Source organism: Podarcis liolepis, assembly GCF_965112155.1.
Source record: "Podarcis liolepis genome assembly, chromosome: 6".
In the NCBI taxonomy this organism is placed as follows: domain Eukaryota; kingdom Metazoa; phylum Chordata; class Lepidosauria; order Squamata; family Lacertidae; genus Podarcis; species Podarcis liolepis.
Genome location: NC_139559.1, coordinates 6,199,224 through 6,224,186, shown reverse-complemented (window position 1 = coordinate 6,224,186; position 24,963 = coordinate 6,199,224). Strand labels below are relative to the sequence as shown.

The 24,963-nt window shown below is 38.7% G+C and overlaps 1 protein-coding gene across 7 annotated transcripts in view; it reads left to right on the top strand.

Annotated features, from left to right (window-relative positions):
• ZBTB46 (zinc finger and BTB domain containing 46) overlaps positions 1-24,963 on the top strand; it is a 51,356-nt gene that overhangs the window by 9,790 nt on the left and 16,603 nt on the right. For 3 of the 7 annotated variants that reach the window (XM_083507421.1, XM_083507419.1, XM_083507420.1), the window contains 2 exons: positions 4,542-5,512; positions 13,641-13,922. In XM_083507421.1, the coding sequence (XP_083363547.1) occupies positions 4,576-5,512; positions 13,641-13,922 (1,219 nt within the window). In that variant the 5' untranslated portion in view covers positions 4,542-4,575. Of the gene's footprint in view, positions 1-4,541; positions 5,513-13,640; positions 13,923-18,988; positions 19,162-20,740; positions 20,793-20,876; positions 24,522-24,963 lie in introns of all 7 variants that reach the window. The other 4 variants (XR_014527160.1, XR_014527161.1, XR_014527162.1 and 1 more) reach the window with 3 other exon arrangements.

Genomic DNA, 24,963 nt, shown 5'->3' with positions numbered 1-24,963 from the left:
AATAGTGCTGAAACTTCCACTCATGTTTTGTTCTCCATGCTCACAGTATGGTTCTTTGAAGAGAACTAACACCCACCTGTAGGGGAAGAAGCAATTTTTTAAGGGGGGGAGTATATATGTTGAAAGGGTTCAGGACATCCTCTTTCTGTTTGCATGCTTGCTTGTTTTAAATTGTACACTTCTTCACTCTAGGAAATTAATACAACCCACTTTATGATACATACTTTTGCCATCATAATCCCCTTATAAAGGTGCATATCTACTTTAAATCCATAGCTACATTGTTAAGTTCTTTGTGATGCAGTTAATCACGGTCAACATTTCAATATGAAATAATAAATAATTCTATGGGGTTTCCTAATTGTGTTTTTAGCCGTATAACAACTTTACTGTACTTTGTTAAAGGTTCCTCCTTGTGATATCAGCTAGTTTTAAGATTAGGTGTCCTAAAAGTAAAATGCCTCTTTCATATTAGGGGTAAGAACCAGAAAGTCTGACCTGCAAAAGTTGATAGTCCATGCCTGAGAAGTTTTTTGGATTGCATTTTTCAAGACCTGTTCTTTCTCTTCATTAATTTAATTGCAGAACTGTAATTAAATTGTAACTATATCTCTTCAGTTCTATAGAGTTGAAGTTGTTTCTCAATGTTTAATTGACCTACAAAGAGTCAATCAAACGTTGAGAAACGTTTGAAAAGAACTACATTCTTTTGCATGCACCACACTGCACAATTCAGTAGTTCTGTTATTATGGCATTTTGTAGCATGGAGTGAAACATATTGAAGAGAAAGGAATTCATAAAAAGATGAGCTGTGTTTGAATAGAATGTTGGGATGAAGTGGAAGTCCTACATTCTCTCATTACCACACTGGAAGGCATTGCTGTGGATTCTGATTTCACAAAAAGCCTGACTCTTGATGTACATTTGGCTACTGATATCAGCAAATACTATTGAATGGGATACAGAACACCTGTTAAAACATTTCTCTTTTTCAGCTGGCCCTCTGTTTTTCTCATATAGTATTTAGAAACTTCTGCTAAGTGGTGGCAGTCTAGACTTCTGTTTGGTATTCCCACACAGATTATGTTCTTAATTGTGGTGAGAGATACCTTTTGTTTTCAGTTGCATTTTTACACTTTTCTGCAATTTTGCAGAAAATGGGACAATTCCCTTAAACTTGAAGGCAACTATCTTTCCATTATCAGTGTAAAAAAAAGATAACATGCAGTTCATTAAGGTTTCACCGTGAGAAGTGTGCTTAGTTTCCAAGCATAGTGAAAAGCTCATTTGCTGAACCTCATTTCTTTGGATGCTCCCAAGTTCTGAAAATTCATAGTGGTCATTTATGGTTAGATGTTTTCGTTTAGGATTTCATCTGTCTGGGAAGCAATAGTATGAAGAACAGTGTGCTGCTACTGTCTATGAAGATGTCATTGGGAGACATTTTAAACTTTAGTCTGCAGATTAAAAATTGTTGCCTAATCTGTGGGGTTGACACTAAGCAAAAACTCGGGGATTCAGGATTCTGGAAGGTCTGTCACCTTTCTAGCTGCACAGAAATGCTTGCTTCCTCATCCCTGAATCACATTTAACTGTGCTCGTTTGTAATCTATGTATATACAGTTTGTAAAAGTGATCTCATGTTGCCTGAATACCCTCGAAAGCATTTATGAAATATAATGTACACATTTATTTAAATTCAATTAAAAGCCAGGTTATCAAAAATATTGTTTTTATTACTAAAGTGAAGGATGTAAATTAAGTTTATAGTATTGTGTCATTTGCATAAATTATTCCCTTTTGCGGATATTGAGCTACTTTGGTGCAAGAATTGAGTTTTTAGCATAGAATCAAAGAACCTGGCCCTAATCCAAGGAAATTTAGTGACACTTGTAAGTCTCAGTAGGTCAACCTAGCAATGACTCATCTCTTATTTTTCATGTTGGCTAAATGGGAAAGGAATAATTATTATAGAAGACTAAATATAACCAAATGTAGAATAGATAGCTGAAGCAGCCAACACACACTGATATACACTTTCTCAGCTAAAGGACATTCAATTATGCTTACCAGTAACTGTGAACCAGATGTGGTTAAAGCTGGTAAATACCTGGGGGTGGGTGATTGCATTGTGTGATTAGCTGACTTTGTGTTTCCAAGAGAAATTATCTAGTGCTAGGGAAGGAGAGGGAGACTAAGATAATGAGTATAATGTCAACAAAGAATTATCTGAAGACACTGGAAGGACACTTCTCGCATGGAAGCTGAATTAATAACAAGCTTAACTCATGACAGTGTAATAGAAAAATAAATTGGATCATAAAGTCATATTGTGTGGAAGCTACTTAACTGCATTCACATGTGTGATTAGGTGTTGGAAAGTTGGCAGCAATTTGCTGCTTGTGCATGTACTCTTATTCCTAAGAAGTATACAGAATAGATAATAACTTCAGCAGATAATGCATTTTAGTCAGACTTTCTTATACAATGGTCCACCAGTGGGGTTCTGCTGTTGTGCTGGAATTTCTGTTTCCTATGCTCCCCCTGTGTGCCCCTAATATCTCCTCAGCTGATTTTGAGAGCATGTGGGAACTGAAGTTCTGTTGCGTGCATGGGAGTCTGTTGTGCCAGTGGAGCTGCTGCATTGGAATATGGCCCACATAATTTTTTTTATTTTTTATTTACTATGGACATGGTTTTGGCTAGAGATTTCTGTAGACAGTTTATCCAAAAGTTTAAGACCTACAAGGCATAGTACAGGTAGGAAAAGGAGAATGTAAAATTTCATTGAAGGAAATTTATTAGAATGGGTGCATTTTAGTAGCTTTTTAAAACAATGGAAAAGTATAAACAGCAGATATCTACTGAGCACAGAAAGTACATGGTATAAAATGGTTCTGTAAGTAACTTGATGATAAATTTAAAAGAAAATGGATTGACCAGTGTCTTATAAAGCTATAATTAATCTGTACACTCCAACCTTTTGGGGCTGATGAACACATCTGGAATGTTGAAGTGCTGTGGGCACCAGTCAGAAATGGCAGCTGTGAGTGCATGGCACAACACAAAATGGCTGCCACATCTAAAAGAATAGAAAAAGAGATAGGATCACAAAAAGTGGGCCTACTCCCATCAGCCCCCTCCAAATCAGCCACTTTGCTTTCTTGCATTTCCTTTTCATTGGGATGGTTTTCGTTGCTGCCTCTTGAATAATGTTACGAGCCTCCATCCATAGTTCTTCAGGCACTCTGTTCACCAAATCTAAATCCTTAAACCTGTTCCTCACTTCCACTGTGTATTCATAAGGGATTTGACTTAGATTGTATCTTACCGGCCCAGTGGTTTTTCCTACTTTCTTCAGTTTAAGCTTGAATTTTGCTATAAGAAGCTGATGATCTGAGCCACAGTCAGCTCCAGGTCTTGTTTTTGCTGACTGTATAGAGCTTCTCCATCTTTGGCTGCAGAGAATATAATCAATCTGATTTCGATGCTGCCCATCTGGTGATATCCATGTGTAGAGTCGTCTCTTGTGTTGTTGGAAAAGAGTGTTTGTGATGACCAGCTTGTTCTCTTGGCAGAACTCTATTAGCCTTTGCCCTGCTTCGTTTTGAACTCTTCATTTAATTCTGACATCTGCCTGGTTTTCTCTCCCTTCCCAACAATCACCGTAATCTATGGGCACTGACCACCCTTAGTCCTAGCTGAGGTTGACGTGAGTTCAGCTGTTTCTCGCGCAGGATCTAGTAACTTCTTTCCTGAGGAGTTTCTGCTATAGGATGCTTTGCCTCTACAAACATAATTATCAACACTAGCTTGCTAGGATCTTAAAATTTGATACCTTAACACAGGAAGCTTATCTCAGTCTCTTTTTCTCTGTAGTTGTGGTAAATACGTCATACTTTCTCTTGATTAGTTTTGAAAGGTTAGTATCCTGGCATGCTATCTTCAAAGCTTCAAGAATATTCAAAGCTATTGAATATTGATGGTCCAAGTTTACATATTCAGTGCAGGCTATTCTCTTGGACCAAGCCAGATAGGACCTCAAGTGCTTCTTTATATTTAATGTGCAGGTTTTTAAAAACACAAATAGCATTAGTTGAAGGGGTAATAATTATTGTGTTTACAGCAAGCTGATAGGGGGAATTTAACTCTTTATTCCCTTGCTGTGTGCCTGAGAAAGTCCATTATCTGAAGCTGGTATCTGCATGGCCAGAAAATCCCCCCATTGCTGCTAAAATGAGGGATTTTCCTGAGGATTTCAGCAGGGGAAGAATGGGTTAAATCATTCCTCCCAGCTGCTGTAATCTCAATAATTACCAACTCCCCCCACCTGACATTAGCATTTCTAAAAACCTGCCTATTAAATGCAAATCCAATATTAAAGTCAAGCAATAAACTCTCTGTTCTAAGTATAATGCCTTAATTATTGTTGTCTTCAAACTTGGAAAGATAGCTAAATGCCTCTCTGAATTTTTGTGGTGATTTAAATAGTATGACAGCCCCTTTAATGTGATAATGCCTTTCTCTTTCTCCCTTACAGACCTGTGTGGAAGCAGTAGCACAAATATTTCTAAATGAATAATCGAAAGGAAGACATGGAAATTGCCTCCCATTATCGTCATCTGCTTCAAGAACTCAATGAACAAAGACAGCATGGCATCCTCTGTGATGTTTGCATTATAGTGGAGGGAAAGATTTTCAAGGCTCACAAAAACATTTTACTTGGGAGCAGTCGCTACTTCAAGACACTGTACTGCCAGGTGCAGAAGACTTCTGACCAGGCAACGGTCACTCATTTAGATATTGTAACAGCCCAGGGGTTTAAAGCAATCATTGACTTCATGTACTCTGCACACCTTGCATTGACCAGCAGGAATGTTATTGAAGTGATGTCAGCTGCTAGCTATCTCCAGATGACTGATATTGTTCAAGCTTGTCACAATTTCATAAAGGCTGCTCTTGACATAAGCATTAAGTCTGATGCATCAGATGATTTTATTGATTATGAACTTGGAGCAACCTCCAGCAGTAGTACAGATGCTTTGATTTCGGCAGTGGTGGCTGGTAGGAGCATATCTCCCTGGCTAGCTCGGCGGACAAGTCCTGCAAACTCCTCTGGTGATTCAGCCATTGCTAGTTGTCATGAAGGAGGAAGCACATATGGAAAAGAGGATCAAGAACAAAAAATGGATAGTCATGATGACATTTCATCCCAATCTCTGTGGTCTAGTGATATGGGGTATGGATCCTTGCGTATCAAAGAGGAACAGAGCTCTCCATCTCATTATGGAGGAAATGAGTTGCAGTCTGCCAAAGATAGTACAATGCAGAATACTTTTTCAGAACAAGGCGCTGCAGATGGATGGCAGCCTACTGGGCGCAGAAAGAACAGAAAAAACAAAGATACTGTGCGCCATATTACACAGCAACTGGGAGATGACAGCAGAACAAGCTCTCCAGTACCACCTTTTCTATCTGCCCAAGGATGGCCATACAGTAGTCGTGAAACAAGTAAGATTTTTTTCCCCTTTCTGTCTCTGTAGAATCATATCATGTGATATGTATAATCATTCATGTGAATGCATAATCATTTGTGGCATACTAGTTAAAAGACCATAAACTTTAATGATTTGATTACTTGTATAGTAGCGTAAAGGATATGTCTTGCTTTTCACTTGAGATCCAGCTCCGAGGGCCTTCTGGCGGTTCCCTCATTGCAAGAAGTGAGAGTACAGGGAACCAGACAGGGGGCCTTCTCGGTAGCCGCACCTGCCCTGTGGAATGCTCTCCCATCAGATGCTAAGTAAATAACAACTATTTTACTTTTAGAAGACCTCTGAAGGCAGCCCCTCCCAAGCTGCTGTATATCTCAATGCCAGTAACTGAATTTATTAATGAAAACTTGTGAAAAATAATTATATTAGGCCCTAAATAGATAAATTAACAAGAGAAACACAAATATTTCTGTACCAGAAAAAAAAGCTTTTAAAAGCTGCATAACATGTTCTCTAAAGTAGCAGTGGTACGAAGTATCTTTGAAAATGGAAATCCATTTATGTAAAATAACCAACACATTTCCTGTTATATAATAGTCAACATCTCAGTTTCTTGAAGATTTTATTCAAATTCTGTGTATTGTACTTGTGTCTTTTTATGCAGCAGTGCCATCTTGGGAAACTTTCAAGCTTAAAAATGTTGTTTCATATACAACATGAAGCATAACCATGTAAATTATATGTTAAATGTTTTCCTGTGGCTTTACACTGGCTCTTAGAAAATAAAATGATTACTTACCGGAATGCTTTCTTCCAGTCTGAATTTTGAAGAAGGTAGATGCAACCCCTTTGGTAACTGTCCAGGGTTGTGTGTAGGGCCTGCATTACTGCCCAAATCAGTCACATCAAAGCACGGCATACCTACAGTGGAATTACTGACTGTGTTGTCAGTTAACCTTAGAACCTTAGAATTTTAGGTCTCTGTCAACCTCCTTCAGTCTTGGTGGTTGATGAAAAACAGCCAGTCAGCTGCAGCAGTTTACATTAAGGAAGTACAGTATGAGACTGTTTTCAAGCTCAGTGTGTATTAGCTTTTAGTCCATCACTGCAACCAGATGTAAGGCAAGTCTATGTGGTAGCATGCTATAAACTAATTCACACTGAGCATTGCACGCACCAGCAGTTGACAGAAGACTACCTGCATACGTACTTTTGGGGCTAGAACTCTGTGTTGTATAATGACAGTCTGCACTGTAAGTGGTGCAATATATGGAGCACCAGTTAAAGATTCAATAAAAAATCCTACCATTTTGCAGTTTTGATCCTGTTTGAATAGATTTCATACAGATTAATCTAAAAGCCACAGAAGGGTTATCTCTTAATTAGGATGAACCACAATTTCATAAAATATGGGTGATAGTCTCCTACAGTGACCTTACTGCTATTTCCCTCTCATACAGTTCTTACCCAAATAGTCTCAACCTACCTTTCATGCTTCAGATCATGGCTTTCCTCACTGGTGTACACATCTTTTACATATAATGCTCCTCCTCCTCTCTTCCTGTTTGGTCTATTGCTTTTGAATAGGTTATGCCCCTCAATTACTGCTTTCCCAGTCATGAGTCTCATTCCACCACGTTTCAACAATGGCTTTTATATTATTTTTACCATCCTGTATTAAGAGCTCAAGTTCATCTTATTTCTCGTGCTCTGTGCATTAGTTTAGAGACAACTGAACATCATTCTTGGGGATATATGAGTAAGGATAATGCTAGCTGCTGTTATTGTTGTTACTTCTCCATGATTACTTTAACTGGCCTATATTTTTTAATTTGTTTTTTATTGGTGGGTACCTTTGGTGGTTCTACCTTTGTTATATCAGTTTAGATTGGTGCTTTATTATGGTGTAAGCTTCCTTCAAGGAGCTGGGCCCCAAAAGGCAACCATATAAAAATATATACATAAATTAAGAAGCACGGAAAAATACATTGTTTTCATTGGTCTCCTTAACAAAATTTGTAAGCCAATGCATAGTGCAGATTTTCTTCATATCAATAGTTGAGAATCAAATGAAGGATTTAGCTGGCTTATTTTTAATCTTTTCAGTCTGCTTTTCAGTGCTAATATAGGCAGAAAATTATCTTTCTAAATTATGATATGCATGAAAACAAGGATTTTTTTGAATTGCTGAAAGAGTAGCATATTATTATTTTTTTCCTATTGGGTCATTCACATATATTAGGGATATAGTTTTATAGGATTAAGTAAATACAAAACCACTGGGCTGTAGGATTTTGTGGTATTAAAGTCTGGCACTGTAGAGGTCAATTACCTTCACAGGAAGAATGGGAACAGTTGAAATCTGAAGAAGTGTGCATGCACACAAAAGCTTATACCCAGAACAAACTTAGTTGGTCTCTAAGGTGATACTGGACAATTTTTTATTTATTTCAACTGCGTCAGACCAAAACATCTACCTACCTGAAAGTTTAAATATAGTTGTGTGTTAACTATTCTGCTTTTTTCTGGCATGTTCCTTTCTTTCCTTTCCTTTGAATACTCAAACATTACCTAATCTATGTATTATTAAAAAGAAAGTAGATTGCTTTGGGAATTGACATCTACAAACACTCCCACCAGCACCTTTTTTGAAATGTTTTTGTATCTATAAGCTTTTGCAATATTGATTTTCAGATGACATTAGATGGTATCTGACTAAGTCATCACAGGAGCAGATCTACTGAAATCAGAGGACGTCACTTGATTTCAATGCCTGTTCAGCATGTGACTTAGTTAAACATCACCCAGGAAGTCTGTGATTGTTAATCCACAAAAAGGAAGACCCTACTTGGGTGTGCCCATAGATGGAAGTTCATATACCGTATCTTGCGCCCCATAGGACACTCCGGCCCATAGGACGCACCTAGTTTTTTTGGGGGGGAAATAAAGAAAAAAAAATTATTTCCCCCCCAGGTGCGGGGCTGGAAGAACCAGGTCGGGGAACAGCGGGAAGGCGCGCTCTGCCTCTCCACTGTCCCCCGAGCTTGTGGGGCTGGCTATGGGGAGAAGTGCGCTGATCCCGGGACTGCAGGCAGCTCTGCGCGGCCATCGGGAACGGGGCGGGACTTCGCGCCCGGCTCCCGGTGGCCGCGCAGAGCTGCGCTGATCCCGGGACTGCAGGCAGCTCTGCGCAACCCTCGGAGCCGGTCTCCCGAGGGTTGCGCAGAGCTTCCTGAAGCCTGGAGAGCGAGAGGGGTCGGTGCGCACCGACCCCTCTCGCTCTCCAGGCTTCAGCGAAAGCCTGCATTTGCCCCATAGGACGCACACACATTTCCCCTTCATTTTTGGAGGGGAAAAAGTGCGTCCTATAGGGCGAAAAATACGGTACACGCTGTGTTCCTAGCTGGGCTTCCTGGGCAGATTTTAATGTGGATGCAGATGTTCCTTTTGAACAGGGATTGTGGCTTTACTTTGTTGTCCTTTCACACTGTTAGTATTCAAGGAAGAGTAATGTGAACTGGGCTCTAAAGGAAACAAAAATGTAGTAGTACTAGTCAGGACAGAAAACATACTTCATTTCAGATAATAAGGTTTATTGAAGTAAACATTTTGTTAGTTTATTTTAAAAAATCAAGCCCTGCATAGGGCTGTATTTTAGTATAATGCAGTTGGCTAATTCTTACCACACAAACAGAATGCTCCTCTGAATGCCCTTGTCATATGGATGATACATTGGTGATATTATCAAGGGAACATTCTTGGGGCTGATTCGGATGTTATTTAAAGGTTTATTAACCCACTACATGGCTGTCCCTTCCACATACCGAGCCAAATGTGCAAAGCAACATTCTGCCTCCCTCCACTCCGCTGCACACATAGGCCAGAGTGAAATCTCTTGTATATTACACTATTCTCTTTTTAGTTTAGTTTAAGTTTATATTGCAGTATTAATTTTTGTTTTTAATTTGATGGCACTAAGCAGAAATATAATTTTCAGAATGGCCCATCTTAAAAAGAGAGCTTTATTTTAAGGTTATTAAATCTGAGTTTCCAGTTAATAACTGCCCTGACTCCTTACAGTACCAGATGGAGGAGGGTTTTCAATTCGTATTCCTGCCATGTCTCAGGTACAGCTCCCACAATTTAATTAAGTTTTTCATTTATCTGTGTCAACTTCTATCAGCATTGTATCATAGTTCATGGACTTGCCCTTCTTCATATTGCAGCAGTAAATTTAATCTTGGACAGTACAGTTCTTGGTTCATCAGCTCCATGATGTGGGTGTGGAAGAAGAATGCTGAGGCAGGATAACTAAAAACAATTTTTCTGCCCAACCACCATGATAGGTTGCTGTTTACTATGTACTTGAAAACTGTTTGCCTTCTACCTGCTAAAAAAGGAGGTTGGGAGAATAGTAGTGGGGTGGTTCAGGGATTATTGAATGAAACTGATTTCTTAGATCTGGAATGTGAAATCTCAGGCCTAGAGGCCTCTCTGTTTTGCCCTCAGGATTCTCCTTAGGCTATGCCCCTCTATAGGCCACACTTTGATTGAGTGCTTTTGTCTGGTTCAGTGTGTTTGTGAACTGTGATAATGCCTCTTGGATACCTGGGAGGAGGGTGGATATGTGGTATATGTGTATGTGTAGAAGCCTCAAATTTTTGCATAGCTGGAATGGAATCTCTTGTAAAAAGGTAGGATTCTCATCCATTGCTCAGCCCATTTTTGCATCTGACCCTGCCTACCACTGCTATGTGGATCTTAGAAGGTAGGCCATGAGAGCATATGGATCTTGGGCTGAACGAGGTTCTGCTTCCCTAACCTAGATCCTTTAAAAAATCTGGGTCTGGATTCAGTTAGCCTGGTGCACTCGTGGCAACCAGTACAAGGACTCCTGCTAGTGCAAGGGGGGCTCTCCCCCCCCCCATTACGCCACCACAGCTCCCCCAAATCCTTTCTGGATGGTTAGGAGACTCAGAACTGTGCTTGGAGGGAGGAGCGGAATTGTTCCATTTGGCAAGTAGAAATGCATTAATTAACAGAACAATCAGAAGACCATGATGTGATGTTGGAGTCCTCCCCTGTTTCCCAGCCTGGTTCTAGGGCTGAGGTGGCCTTGCTTTCCTGCTGAATGACTGTCACCTCTTGGAACCAGAACAGACAAGAGTTTTGTTAGACCTCAGTGACTTTTGGTAATATTGAACATGATGTTATTCTGGTATGTCTGATAGATACGGGGCTTGCCAACAATGTTTTATGTTGGTTCTGATCTCTTTTTTAAGGATACAGTGGTGCTGACAAGCTGCTTCTTGTCTCCATGCCATGCAGTTTGCAGGGTTCCAATTTGTTCCAATGCTGTTATAATCAACATGGAAACACTAGGAAACTTTGGAGATTTGAGCTGGGCAGTCATTAGGTGTGCTGATTATATCCAGCTTCTTCTGATTCTAGGAAAGATGTTGAGATCCTGACTCATTTTCTAGGTGATTGTAGGATGAGACCTGATGATAGTTCGGTCGGTAGATCATGCGACTCTTAATCTTAGGTTTTTGGGTTTGAGCCCCAAGTTGGGCAAAAGATTCTTGCACTGGAGGGGGTTAAATCAGATGGCCCTCATGCTCCCTTCCAACTGTACAATTCTATGATACTATGAAACTAATAAAGTGAAACATAAATCGGATGAGATGGATATTCTGTTGGTTAGCAAACTTGATGATGTGAAAATTGTTGCCCAGGCTCTTCTGAATGAGATTGTGCTGAACGAGGTGTGTGTGTAGCTTGGGAGTGCTTCCAAATCTGACATTACTCCTGGATATCTCTAAGGTGACTGTGGCCAGGATTGTAGGCAAAGCTTTGGCTACATCCAGAGTATAATCTTACAAAATAACTATTGTACAACTTCACTGTCTCGCAGTTTGTTTCCAGGCCCAGTTCGCAGTACTATCTTCTTTGACCTTGAAGCTGTTTGGGGCTAAGCTAACGTTTCTAAAAGATCACCTCCTCCCATTTGAGCCCACCCACCTGCACAGTTATCAGGGAAGACTTGTTTTTTGTTCCTTCTATATCTGATGTGTGACCAGTGGTGGGTGGCAGCACTCAAACTGCCCAGGAGACTTGATTAATTTCCACTCTATCTGCAAGGCTAAAACAATTATGTGGGTGTATATTTTGCATTAAAACAATTGTGTGGGTGTACTGGTTCTTGGGGAATCTGATCAATATCTTCTCTGGTATCTTACAACTGTTTAGAAGATTGCTTTTGGTTTTTCTTTTAGATTATTTTGGTGGTGATTTTTTGTTTTGTTTTTCAGAGAGAAGTAGTGTATAGATATTTAAATAAAATAAATGAATAGGGTAAGATGGGTCTAAAACAAGCTTTCTGAGGCTTCTCTATATTCTGTACGTAGTGTGTTGAGACATGCACACCATTTGAAGCATGTACTAGTCCGTTGTATTTGGTCCAAAATATATCAGCCTTTTATGATAATTGAAGAATATCTAAAAAAAAAAAAGTTTTTACAGAATCATCTGATTTAGACTTGGTGTTCTAAATTCGTCTGAAGGTTTTCTGGAAATGAGTAAATGTGACATTATTTTCCCCCTGACATATCAAATTATAGTATTTCTTAAACCCACACCCACAGTTAGTTTTGCTACCATTTTGTGAACTATATACAGTGGTGCTCCGCAAGACGAATGCCTCGCAAGACGGAAAACCCGCTAGACGAAAGGGTTTTCCGTTTTGGAGGTGCTTCGCAAAACAAATTTCCTATGGGCTTGCTTCGCAAGACGAAAATGTCTTGTGAGTTCCTGCGGGGTCCCCCCCCCTTTTTCCCAAGCCGCTAAGCCGCTTATCAGCTGATCCACTAAGCCGCTTAACAGCTAAGCCGCTTATCAGCTGATCCGCTAAGCCGCTAATAGTGCTAATCCGCTAAGCCGCTAATGGGCTTGCTTCGCAAGACGAAAAAAGCGCAAGACAAAGAGACTCGCGGAACGGATTCTTTTTGTCTTGCGAGGCACCACTGTAGGTTGTATCCTAAGTTACTCCTTTGTTCATGTTAAGGGAGTGATTATTTTCACCAACTCCTCCCTGCTTCATCAGCAGCCCCTGTATCATATCTCACTCACACCATTCCACCAATCCCAAGAAGCAAATTTTCAGGGGGCAGCAAAAAGAAGGGAGGAGCGAAAGTCCTGTGACCATGAACTATGTACTGTATAATATAACAAGAAATGCAGGGTAAAAAACGTTGGTACTCATTTATGTAATTCTTAACATAGTTTCTTTTAACAATGGGCCCCAAGTGGCAGCTCAGATAAAGAAAGGCCTTACTTTATGGGACGTAGTCTTAACTTACCTATTTCACTGATTTTCTCTATGACTTTGGATGAATTTTAATGTTTTGTGGGCATGTTTAATCTGCATACATTGCCATTCAATAATCATGTATAGTATATAACAACTTGTTCTGGAAACTGTCAACATCTGCACTTAACAATTGGACAATTAAACAATCTTTAACATTTTGATACTTGATTTTTGAAAGTTGTTGCAAAACCCAAGGCATGTTGCCATTCTATGTAATTGTAATCTTTATGTGAAAGAATGGAGTAACAAGCTTGTGAGAGCATACTGGTTATAGCTCCACCTCTTTCTGTAGAGATGCATGTCATTGGGAAAAGATTAATATATTCAAAGGACAATATTCATAATGTTGTGAAGTTGTGATATGTTGTTTGAATAAATTGCAACTGAGCAAGTATAAAGGGGGCATTAAGGTTCTGTTTGTCCATAATGATATTGCACTATTGAGTGCTGGTATAGAGTGTCTTCAGCAGCAGCCATATTTCCCTAGATGTTACCGCTACTATTTTAGCAGCAGGAGTGTATATTCTGCAAAATGAGTGCATAACTTTGCAAAAGTGTGTACTGCACAAATATAGCAACAGTTGTATTATAGCATCAGATGAAGGCATCATAAAACTGGGGGAAAGACAAAGTAATCTCAGCTCCTTCATTTTAAGCAGGCATATTGATTCTGATGCTGTGGAATGATGGATGGAGGAAGTGCTACAAATGTACATGTGGCTGAGAGGACTCTATTGTGATATGTTTACTAATGTTGGGTTTTTCTTCCACTTAGGTGTGGATCTGACAGGGGCAGAATCCAGCAACTCTGACAGCCGAATAGAGAGAGTGGACCTTTATGCAAATGTCGAGGAAGCACTCCTAGGAGGTGAAGCTGGTTATCTCTCTCAGCCTCTTACTCCAGAGAAGGAAGATGCGCTCCAGGCTGTAGCAGTTGCTAATCTGCGGGCAGCTCTTATGAGCAAGAACAGCTTGTTGTCCCTGAAAGCTGACATGCTGGGAGAGGAAAGTTCTCTGCTGTTCGAATACTTACCCAAAGGCACACATTCACTGTCTTGTAAGTTGCTGTTCCTTTGTACACTACTTAAAAGTTAAAAGCATTCATAAAGGAGTTATTTTAAAAAAACAGTTCTAGTCACTCTTATTTTATATCCTTGTATGGTGCATCCCAAAGTAATGTAACCTCAATTATTTTGAGTGCTATGCATGTAGAGTCTTAACAAGGTGATACTTGGGCCTAGCTCCCACAAACAGCAGATAAGTGGAAAACCTATGCCTTAATTATACCATTTCATATTGCAGATGATGGGCTTGCACAGTTAAGTGTTGCTCCATACAGAAAAGTACCCTGTGTGTAGAAGAGTTATAGCCTTGCCTTCCTCCTGAAATACTAGCTTTCTATTCTTAGGTATCTTTTTCATGTGAGGCAGAGTAATTCAGTCATGCAAGATCGTGATCTGACAAGGTAGCTAGACACAGGTTTTTACTATGTTACCAGCAGATTTATGACAGGTGGCCCTTGGTCTGTCGAAAGTTGCTGGTCAGATAGTGGCATTTGTAAGTAGATTATAATTGGAATCTGCTCCCTATCAGCCTCATGAAGGGTAATCTTAAATTGGCAAGCATATATACACATGATTCGTAGAGGGTTGAGGTGAGAGGAAAGTGAAATGCAAGAAGAAGAAATAGAAAGCAGAACAGTTGAAAGCAGAACCTGAAAGCAGAACAGACAATAAGGCTACTGGTAAGCTAATTCACACATCCCACTGGAGTTTTCTTTAGTTCCCTTGTTGAAGTATGGCCACCTTAAGATCACTTAGAGTGCTCTGATTGGTTGAAATGTTCTCCTATTAATTTTGGGATATTAACATTCTGAACACAGTTATGTCCATTTATTTGTTTTGTGTAGCCACTGATCTACATAGAATGCAGAAGGGCAGTGCTGACAACAAATGACATATATTAAAGCTTGTACCTTAATAAATTTGTAGTGGTTACGGTGCCACAAGACTATTTGTTTTTACTTAATAATGTGAATCCATAATCTAGGCTATGAATCTAGGATGGTTGGCAGTTTTTATTGGTGTGTTGCTGCTCATCTTGTTAGCCAATCAAATGCATATTTCTTTACCAAGCAGATAGGAAAAGGCATCCCTTTTTAAAGCCTTGCTCCATAATAAGTCCTCTTGATATGGGATCAAAAACTAACAGATGGGGCTAAAGATACAATTAAGATGATTGTGTGTTCAGTATTTCCTAAATGACAGAAACATAAGGTCTTAAGTAAACATTTAATTTCTTTCACTATGGTACAAGTTTGGAGGTGGCAAAGAAGACAGTATGTGTGGGCCAAAAACACAGCGTGTTTGTTATCCAGCTAAGTCACACTCAGTCATGAAACAACTTCACTGTATTGATTGTATAGTTGTGCGCCCTGAATTTCACTTCTACTGAATACCATGTTCTGCCATTACCAGGAGGAATGGGGAGAGATGAGGTAACCTAAATGGGATATCAAATGCAACTAAGCTACTAAGCCCCCCACCAATATATATTCAGCAGGAACTGTTGCCTAGCACAAATAGGGTAAAACTGTCAGTTTTTGTTTTGCAGCTTTGAGACTACCTTGTGGCAGGCAGAATAACACTGTGATCTCGTGTCATTTGAAGTGTTTCTCAAGTGTTTATTGCATCGTAGATTCATTGAGTATGCTGAGCAACTTTTTATTTGTATTTCTCTTGCAATCCCAATATTTTAAATGTTTCTTGCCGCTTTGATATGATCACTCGGGAATTTGATGTGGAAGGATGCCATGGCAGTGCTTCAGTTTGTGACACAATGGAAAGCAAAATGTAGAACTTGAACCTTTGACACAGAAGCGATAAATATATGGGTTTTTTGATATTGGTGCCACACATAAACTAAGAAGGTATTTGGCAGATATTTTTGTTTAATTTTAGAAGAAGAAAAAGTATTGGGTGGTTTTTATTTTATTGATTCATGGTCTCTGACGAGTACTGTTGCACTCATGTCTTGCATGTGAGTTTTCTATAGACATCTGATTGGCCACTGTGAGCACAGACTTCTAGAATGGATAGATAGGCCCTTGGCCTGATCTAGCAGGGTTCTCTGAATATTCTTGAAAACAGGTAAAACTTAACGCAATGTAGCTTTGGGTGATATCTTGAGTAATGTTTGAGTTTTGCTTATTTGCTGAAATTTAATATGCTGAAATTGTATATATTTTGATAATTTAATCCACTGGAACACATTAAGGTTGCAATCACAAGTAACTAGGAGTAACAGTGAAACTTGCTTCCAAGTACATATGCAGTGAATTCAAGCTCATCTCTTGTATTTTTTAGATTTATTTTTATTTGTGTATTTTATAGAAACTTTCCAAAACTTTGAAACAGTAAATTAGCACCTCCACTACCCAGAAACCTTTTTTTTAAAAAAAAACGTCCCTTGTCAGAGGGCAATAGAGAAGAGGCTTTGAACTATTTCAAAAATACTTTGCTATTTATCAGTTGAGGTAGTCTTTGGAGACTCCTCTCCAGATGCGTCCACCAATTGAGGTACAGTGGGTAGCGACCAGGGAGAGCCTTCTCAGGGATAGCGCCTTGATGGAATGAGGCTTACCTTGCACCTACACTTTTTTGGTGTCAGTTTAATTTCCCAGGCTTTAAAAACTATTTCATCCCTAACTGATTTGATCCGATGCTGCCATTACCTCCTGCATTTAATTTTGCTGTATTGTGTATTTTTTGTAAGTCAGATTCTGTTTGGAAGGCAGTATGTACATTAAAATAAGATTTCCTTACCTCTTCTAGGAGGAGGTCCAACAGTTTTGGGGCTTTTGCAAACAAAAGGCTTGTATTTAGAATAGGTTTCTACTAACTAGGGCAATTAAACACTTGAGGGACTTCAAAATATTAAACTTTAATGATGTCATTGTTTTATAGTGGAATCTGTGTAATGATATTTAGGTATTTATCAATCATTTTAATAATAATAAAATATCATTGGGACTTTATGGGAAGTCAGCAGTGGGCCCAGTATTTGATAACATGACATGAAAAAGCATTATTAAAATAAGCAAATAAATTAAAACACCAAAATAAGTTCTTTATATGAGGCTGAAAGTGAAATGTGTCATATTGCTTTCAAATCAATGTATTTGCAATACACTATTCAAGATTAAAACATGTGGAAATTACATGTCTGGAAACCTTTTGAAATAATATATATAATCTGCTGTGAACCCAAGGAATAGAGTGTAAGACTTGAAACCTTTGTTACTTCATCCTTGCTGAGTAGCTTTTCAGTGGAATGAATAATCTTGTGTGGTGTAGTGGTTAAGAGCGGTAGTCACGTAATCTGGGTAACCGGGTTCGCGTCTCCGCTCCTCCACATGCAGCTGCTGGGTGACCTTGGGCCAGTCACACTTCTGTGAAGTCTCTCAGCCCCACTCACCTCACAGAGTGTTTGTTGTGGGGGAGGAAGGGAAAGGAGAATGTTAGCCGCTTTGAGACTCCTGAAGGGGAGTGAAAGGCGGGATATCAAATCCAAACTCTTCTTCTTCTTCTTCTTCTTAAATTGGGTGTTTGGATGAATGTGATATGGAAACACAGTTGCTAATCCTTTGGCTCAGATGTGCTCTTAAACATTTTCTCTCTTATTATTTATGATAGCTTTTTGATACGTCTTAAGTTTAGTACCTCATGTTATTTTTTATGTCATCTCAAACTATTTATAGTAGCAACTTATGCATCAGGTTACATGTACATTTGACCTTAGGTTTTATAAATCAAGTGACAGTCAATGCATAAAAACCTTCAAAAGCTAAAGAAAAATGTTTGTGTTGTGGTCATTTTTCAAAAGTACTTTTTATAGAACATGTTTCTTGCTATATATTAATTTTAACAAGATTTAGAACATATATATTCTGTTGCTCTGATACTGCTATTTCATTCTATGCCTTCAATAGGATTGTGCTTCTTTCTTGCTTTTGCAGTGCAGGATAAAAGTTCTTTATAACCACCATTTATAATCAGAATTTAAATAGTTTTGTGGTGTGTGTATAATGCTATCATCACATAATTTATTTTGATACATACACAGTTTTCTAAATACATTATTGGTAAGAAAAGGTTCAATTAACCAGTTAATCATACCATAGTACTGGTCTGGTAGCCTCACACAGGTTCCTCTGTGTTACTCACCCTATTGCTACCATTTCAAGTCTTGGGATTAGGCTGTTAAGTCTAGTATTTCGTAATAATCAGTGTTCTATCATGTATGTTTAACTTAAATTCTGCAAATATTTGAAAATAAATTGCTACACTTACTTCACTTTTTGTGTGAATAGTGATGTCTTGTGTCCCCAGCATATTGTACTACAGTGCCTTCAACACAAAAATATACAGTATTTGTACCTTGTGGATTTGATCGTGAGATTATGTTTGAGGCTGTAATTCATTAGTGGTCCCAGAACTCTGTGAATTAACTCAGAAAAAATAAGACTTTTCGTACCATAATGCATTATCTGTGTGGGCTATGTTTAAGCTGGATGTGTGTTGTTTTTGTATTACTTTCCCTAACAGCAACAATGCTAGTTATGACTAACTTAAACAGGCTAGTCATTATTAGAGTCTGATGTGTGCATGGGTCTCCCACTGCTGGCTGCAGCAGAGCTCCATAAATTCCTTTTCTGATTGCATAATTGCTAATGAGATGACTATTATGACAGTAAGAACAACCTAGTCCTTTTTATGTTTAAAATAATTATTGGAAGTTTTAAAGAAATGGCAATGAATTAGACACATACAAATATCGGATTATTGTATCTTTTGAAAGTTGTTCTCATTTTTGTGCTGCCTTGTGTTCTTTTTCTTGTTTTGACTTCCTTTAGTGACCATTATGCTGCTGTGTGATATAATTCCCACCACACTTTTGGGTGGGGAGGCTATTTAAAACAGTCAATGGGCCTGGAATCTCTGTGGCACTTCGTTCACTCCCACTGACAGAAGATTAAGCTACAGCTGTTCATTCCCTGCCTTTTGTAAAACCACCAGCTGGTGCTAGTTCATGTGGGTGAGACTCGTTTCCTGTGTTCCTCAGGGTCTGGCACCAACTTGAATCGTTCAAGGGGTGAATGTGATGGCAAAGTGGAAGCATCAACTCCTCCTCTGCTGCCTTCATCACACCTTGCCACTCAGAGCCCCACTACCATCATCCCCTCTTCTGGTGAAATATCACCAGATACTGTGAAAAGAGTGATGCCTTCAACTCAGGTAATATTATAGTTATCTGGGGGTAATGCTAGTTTTTAAGTGTTATAAAACTTACAACTGAAATTGTGTCATCATGCTCAGTTTGCTATTCTTAATGTATCTTAGAATTTGGAATTATTCAAATTTGTAACAGACCTAGGCTATTTGTATTGTCCGTAATGTGGTACTCTCCTTTACCTTTTCTGCTTTGTGAAATTCTATCAAAATACAAAAAATGCACAGAGTAATTTGTTCCTTCTGTTCCAAACAGCAGTATGTTTATGGAAATATGTAATACTAACTCTTGCAACACACTTAATGGTTTTGATCTTCAGATCCCTATATTATAGAAATACTTTCCTGAACTTTTAAAAGGAAACATAAAGGCTGGACTAGAAAAAATACTTCAGTCTAGCAACCAGAATCAAGCATGTACAGAATTGAGAGCTTCCTAAGGACCATTTATCCACTGTTTAAAAACTTGGGCAATAATTATTCTAAATATCAAAAAGCATGGCAGGAATAATTATTCTTCCTGTAAATGTATCTGGTCTTGTAAAATATATCATTTATTATTATTATTATTATTAGTTAAACAACTGTTTCCCTGATTTTAAAAAAATGAAAGAAAACTCATCATCACAGACAACTTGATGAAAGTATTCAGTAGTAATTACATCTCCACCCCACCTCAACTAAATCACCCATTATGTCTCATAGGGAAGGACTGTGTAGCATACAAGTAATATGATGCAAATAACTCAAAACTTGAAAATATCCAGTAATTAGTCCTTTTAAATTAGACAATACTAAAATGTAGTTAAGGGTGGGGGTGGATAAAAGAAACTGGAGCAGGGTCGGGAATAGTTACACATATTTTTTGGAAATGCCAGAATTTAACAGTTTGGTACTAAGGATCAAAAAATGTTGGTACACAAATTGCCCTTCTGGGTCTCACTTAACAAGGTCTCTCATAAGATATCATGGCCTACTTCTTGGCTTCATAGCCTTTCCTTCATGGTAGTGCTTCGAAATAGAAAAGTATATGCTCGTCTGGCACCATCATTCTATATCTTTAGGCACCAAGCAGTAACTTTCTTCTTTAACCAGGTCTTTGGCTTCTAACTATCTTTGGCCTCTTAGGGTGGGTGGGGTGTTTTAAATGCATTTTAAATGTATTATTTTAATGCTTTTTCGTTCATCTAAGTGGGTTTTTGTTTGTAAATTGCTTTGAGTTGCCTTTGGCAAGAAAAAGCAACCAATAAATTTAATAAATAATAATGATGATGACATGGCATACCTGTGAAGCTCTCATTTCTGTACAGAATCTACTGAACACAATTTTTTTGAGATCACAAAATGAACAAATATACAGATACTTAACAGTTCTTATTAGCAGTTTGGGTATATATTGGTTATATATTTTGAGCATACTTTTAGGTACCCAAATGAAACATTGATTTGAGTAGCTAAATATTTGTAATGAAAATTTGCAGAAGGAGCAGAATTACAACCAGCTTTAGTGTTTTACAGGTGTTAAAGTAGAGATATTTGATGTTCTCTGAGTGATGATTAACATAATTGCACTTTTCTTTTGCAGGTCACCTATGATGGATTTCTAACACTGTGGCAGTTAGATAGTTCTGAAACAGGTAAATGGAAAGAAGGAAGACTGTATATTAATGATTCAAAGTATAAAACTTAAAATTTAATTTTTTTGCATTTCCTTTTTTTAGATATAAATGCATCACAATCTGAAGATGTGGACTTAGTCCACGAGGGTTTGTTCTTGGATTCTTCTGGCCACAAGAGGCTGAGCTGTGCTTTCTGCAGAAGATTTTTTGAATGTGTGGAAAAGCTGAAGGAACACATTAAGGAACACACTTTCCCCATGATTGTCCCTTTTGATGTAGTGGACTACTCTAGGCCAGTACTGGCTAACCTTTCTGAGCACATATCTCCAGGGCAGTTTGCCCGTTTCCAGTGTCCAAAGTGTCCTGCTAGCTTCACACTAAAATCCAACATGGATCGTCATGAAAAAACAATCCACTTCAACAGGAAGAAGATGCAATGCCCTTGCTGCCTGAAACTGTTCCGAGACAAGACAGACTTAAACCGGCATCTTATGTCTGTGCACTCCAGCGAACGTTCGTTTATGTGTCTTTTTTGTGGCAAGGGCTTTGGTACCCAGAAAAACCTCAGTACTCATATGAAAGTTTGCTATCTGGGTTCTACACAGCCAGTATCTGAAGAGTTTCTGAATCGTATTGATCAAAATCAGGAATCTGATGATGAGTAAGAAAACTGTTGGGCAATGGAGAGAGTGAGATTAAACTCTTAGAAGTTCTTAGCTTCTTGACTGGGTAGTGCATTCTGCTTTGTCAGCAGTCTCAGTGCTCAGTACAGTGTGAATGCTGAATCAATGGCCAGGTAATGAAAGAAAGTTGTAAACCTCTTTATCCCCAGCTCCTATGGTCAGGATTCAAAGAGACATAAATCTAGGAGATGCTTCAGACTTAAAGAACAAATATAATTTTGTTATTCAGCAGTAATAATCTTAAGAGAAAATGTTAAAGAAAACATTTTTGTAGTCTAAACAAGATTATTCTTACAGACAGCATCCCATGGTCCCAGGGTAGTTCTGCCTGAGTTGCAGTGTCTTCTGGGTAGATATTCACTTTTAGATTTTAACAGTAGGTTCAAAGGATCAAAAGGTTTTCCATTCATTTTCTCAACACATTATTTATTAAAAACATTTCTCTACCTCCTCCCCACATTATCTGAATGCAGTATACAGCAATATTAAAATATATATTCAAAAATACAGGGAGAAAATGCAACTGAATTGGTAGGACAGAGTTATAATGTACTTGGATCAACCACCAGCAAAGTTCTGGCAGCACAGATGTGGTAGAACATTCTGCCTTGCATGCAGAAGGCCTCTGGCTCAATCTGCAGTATCTCTGGGTAGGGCTGGATGAAACCCCTGCCTGAGATCCTGGAGAATTGCTGCTAGTCGGTTTAGACAACACTGAGCTAGATGAACCAAAGATGTGACAATGTGAGGCAGTTTCCTATGTTTTTAAAAGGCATCTTTTAAATGCCTTTTTAAAAAAGCAGGATTGAAGTCACCTGCTGCTGAAGCCTGCTGGATTGGTTGCACAATTCAAATATCGGCAAATGAGTATCACATTCAAATGATGTGTCATGCAGTGATCAAGAGTAAATGTTTTGTGATATGCAAATTTCATGTTTATTGTAGCAGATTAAGAATGCATTATGCCTTTTTTTAAAAAAAAAGTTATCTCATTTGCATAACTTAGAGAAGCAGGACTTAAAGGAGCATCCCTTTTCTTGACTCCTAGCTTCACACCTGTATATATGAGGATGTATATGAGGGGTGGAATGCTAGAAAGAGTAAAGTGGGGAGACCAAAAACAAAGACCAGCATCCCCTGAAATTAATTGTGATGTCAAGTGATTGATAGGTGTCATCTTTGGCCTGCCAGGGGTCAAGAAGATAGTGATCTGGCCCACTAGCCAAAAGAGGTTCCCCACCCCTGTACTAAATGGGCCACAGTATTTTCAAATACCTTCACTATCTGTGAATTGTATTCAGTTGTAATGAGTGTTGTAATACAGCTAGATGAAAGTGGATTTGGACAGTTAGCTCCCATAGAAATACTTCAAAAATGTAAAAACAACAACAACCCAATTTCTCTAAAATCTGTTGTTTCTTCAATCGTGCAGGCTACACTTCTTTTGAATCCTAGAAATCAGGACAGTATAAATGAGAGACAGCCATGAAAATACTAACTTGTTTTTGGTGTAGCTAAAAGATGGACCTGGGTACCGAACCACCTTGTGATAACAAGCACAAATCTTGGGCCATCTAGAGCACCCCTAAAACTGAAACCTTGCCGGCAGGTGTTATGATTCAAGGAGAAATGTTTCCATTACTGTAATAGTTGCTTGAGAGGAATATTATATAGAAGCTTGGAGGAGGTGTCCAGAAATGGCCTGAAGACTAATAGTGAATAACTGGTGGGTAGAATAGGGAAGCCCCCAAAGGAAAAATGATTTTTGAACATTACTTATCTATATATTCCCATTCTCCTTGTGAAAAGAACTACAACTTGCTCCACAATATAAGATTTTTAGTCTTCAGGACAAAGGTATTTAGAATTTATTAAACTAGTTTCCCATCTTTGTCTATTGTTGGTGCCAGTTCTCCTTTAATGGCTGTATAAAAATATTTCAAGGTGCTTCAATATTTTTTGTTCAGTGCTCAAAAGGAAGGCAGGCATTCATTTCTCATGATAATAAGAATCCTGTCCTCCTTAGGCTATGTTATTTCCAATTACAATTCTGGAATTTTTCAACTTAAAATTATTGCCTGTTCTCTGCTTGATTATTAGCTTACTGACTTTGCTTTGAACAACTGTAGAGGCCTCTCCCCCTTAATGTTGTTTTTTGTTATGCTGCTGCTGCTGTTGTTGGTGTTGGTTTTGCTTTTCATTTTTTGTTGGTCCTGTAAAAATGTCCTCTAGTAAAATCATTTTAAAAGTACTTTTCACACCCTAGTCTTGTTAGGAAGTCCTGCTCTTGGGGAAAGTCGTCATTTTCTTTCTTGCTGCCTGTCAGCCTATGTCTTCCTCTCTTGTTTCTCCTCTTGGAGAACAGACCTACAGATATGTTAAGAACCAAATCTCTATCATTTGTAGAACAGAATATTGAGCAAAAGTGTGTGATATGTGCATAGAAGCCCCAGTGATTGGTAGAAGTGACTTCTAGTTTCACCTACCTTAGTCTTAGCTTCAGGTGCAAACTGACTACCAAGGAGATACGTTACTACTGATTCCTCAAAATTGGTTTCTAGAGCTTCCTTAATCTCTCCAGTCCAGAGATTATGTTGGGTGACACTAGAAATACAATTTCTTGCTGGGGGTGGGGGGCAAAAATCCAAAGCCAGTTGGGGGAAAAACTGTATTTGGACCTTTTGCCTTTTGAATAACAAACCCCTTCTAAACTCTCTTGCCATCTCTTTCTTGACTAGCAAAATTTTTTGTTTGGCAGGGCATGAGCGTGCAAGCAAATACTTTTTCTCTTCCAATTAGCACAACTAGCCTGCCATTTTACCGTCTGGCAACTGCTGAATAATTTACTTTGCTCTTTGACAAACAGTAGGTCATGAGAGAAGAAAGCACAGCAGGGCAGACAGAGATCAGCACACAGGAGTTGAGAGGGGAAAAAGGGAAAGCTCTGTGTCTTCTGAAGGAATAGCTCTTTTTTATTTGCTTGCATGATGCTTATTTTTTGCTAGTAAGGAGACAATGTACAGTATAAGGTGTTGAGGCTAAAACAGAATAGCTACCCATGAAAGTCTCCTGCGTGTATCCCACTGAATGCAGCACATCTTGGATGTGTGTAAAATGTTCCTAATGGGTAGTTCCTACTAGGATTTAGTGTCCTCAAAAGACTGGGTGGCCATTCCATGTACTCAATCCAGACAGGAGCAGTAGAGGTAATATTTGCATTATGACCACCACCATCAAAAAAATCATAAATCTGTGAGCTGGCTTTCTGTGGTTCAGTGTTAAACAATACTAAACAAAACAAAGATACAGAAATGGCAGGTTGCTGCCTAAAGATTCAGGATAGTATTTACCCAGAATAAAAGACTTCAGGTGGCATCAGAACATAGAAACTTTTGGAAAGCGGCAAACACCATCTTGTCTTAACAGTGCCCTGACTGATGACCGTTCAGATGCTACATACTGGATTATGACCCCCTAACAGCCACGCACCCACCCCGGCCAGCTAG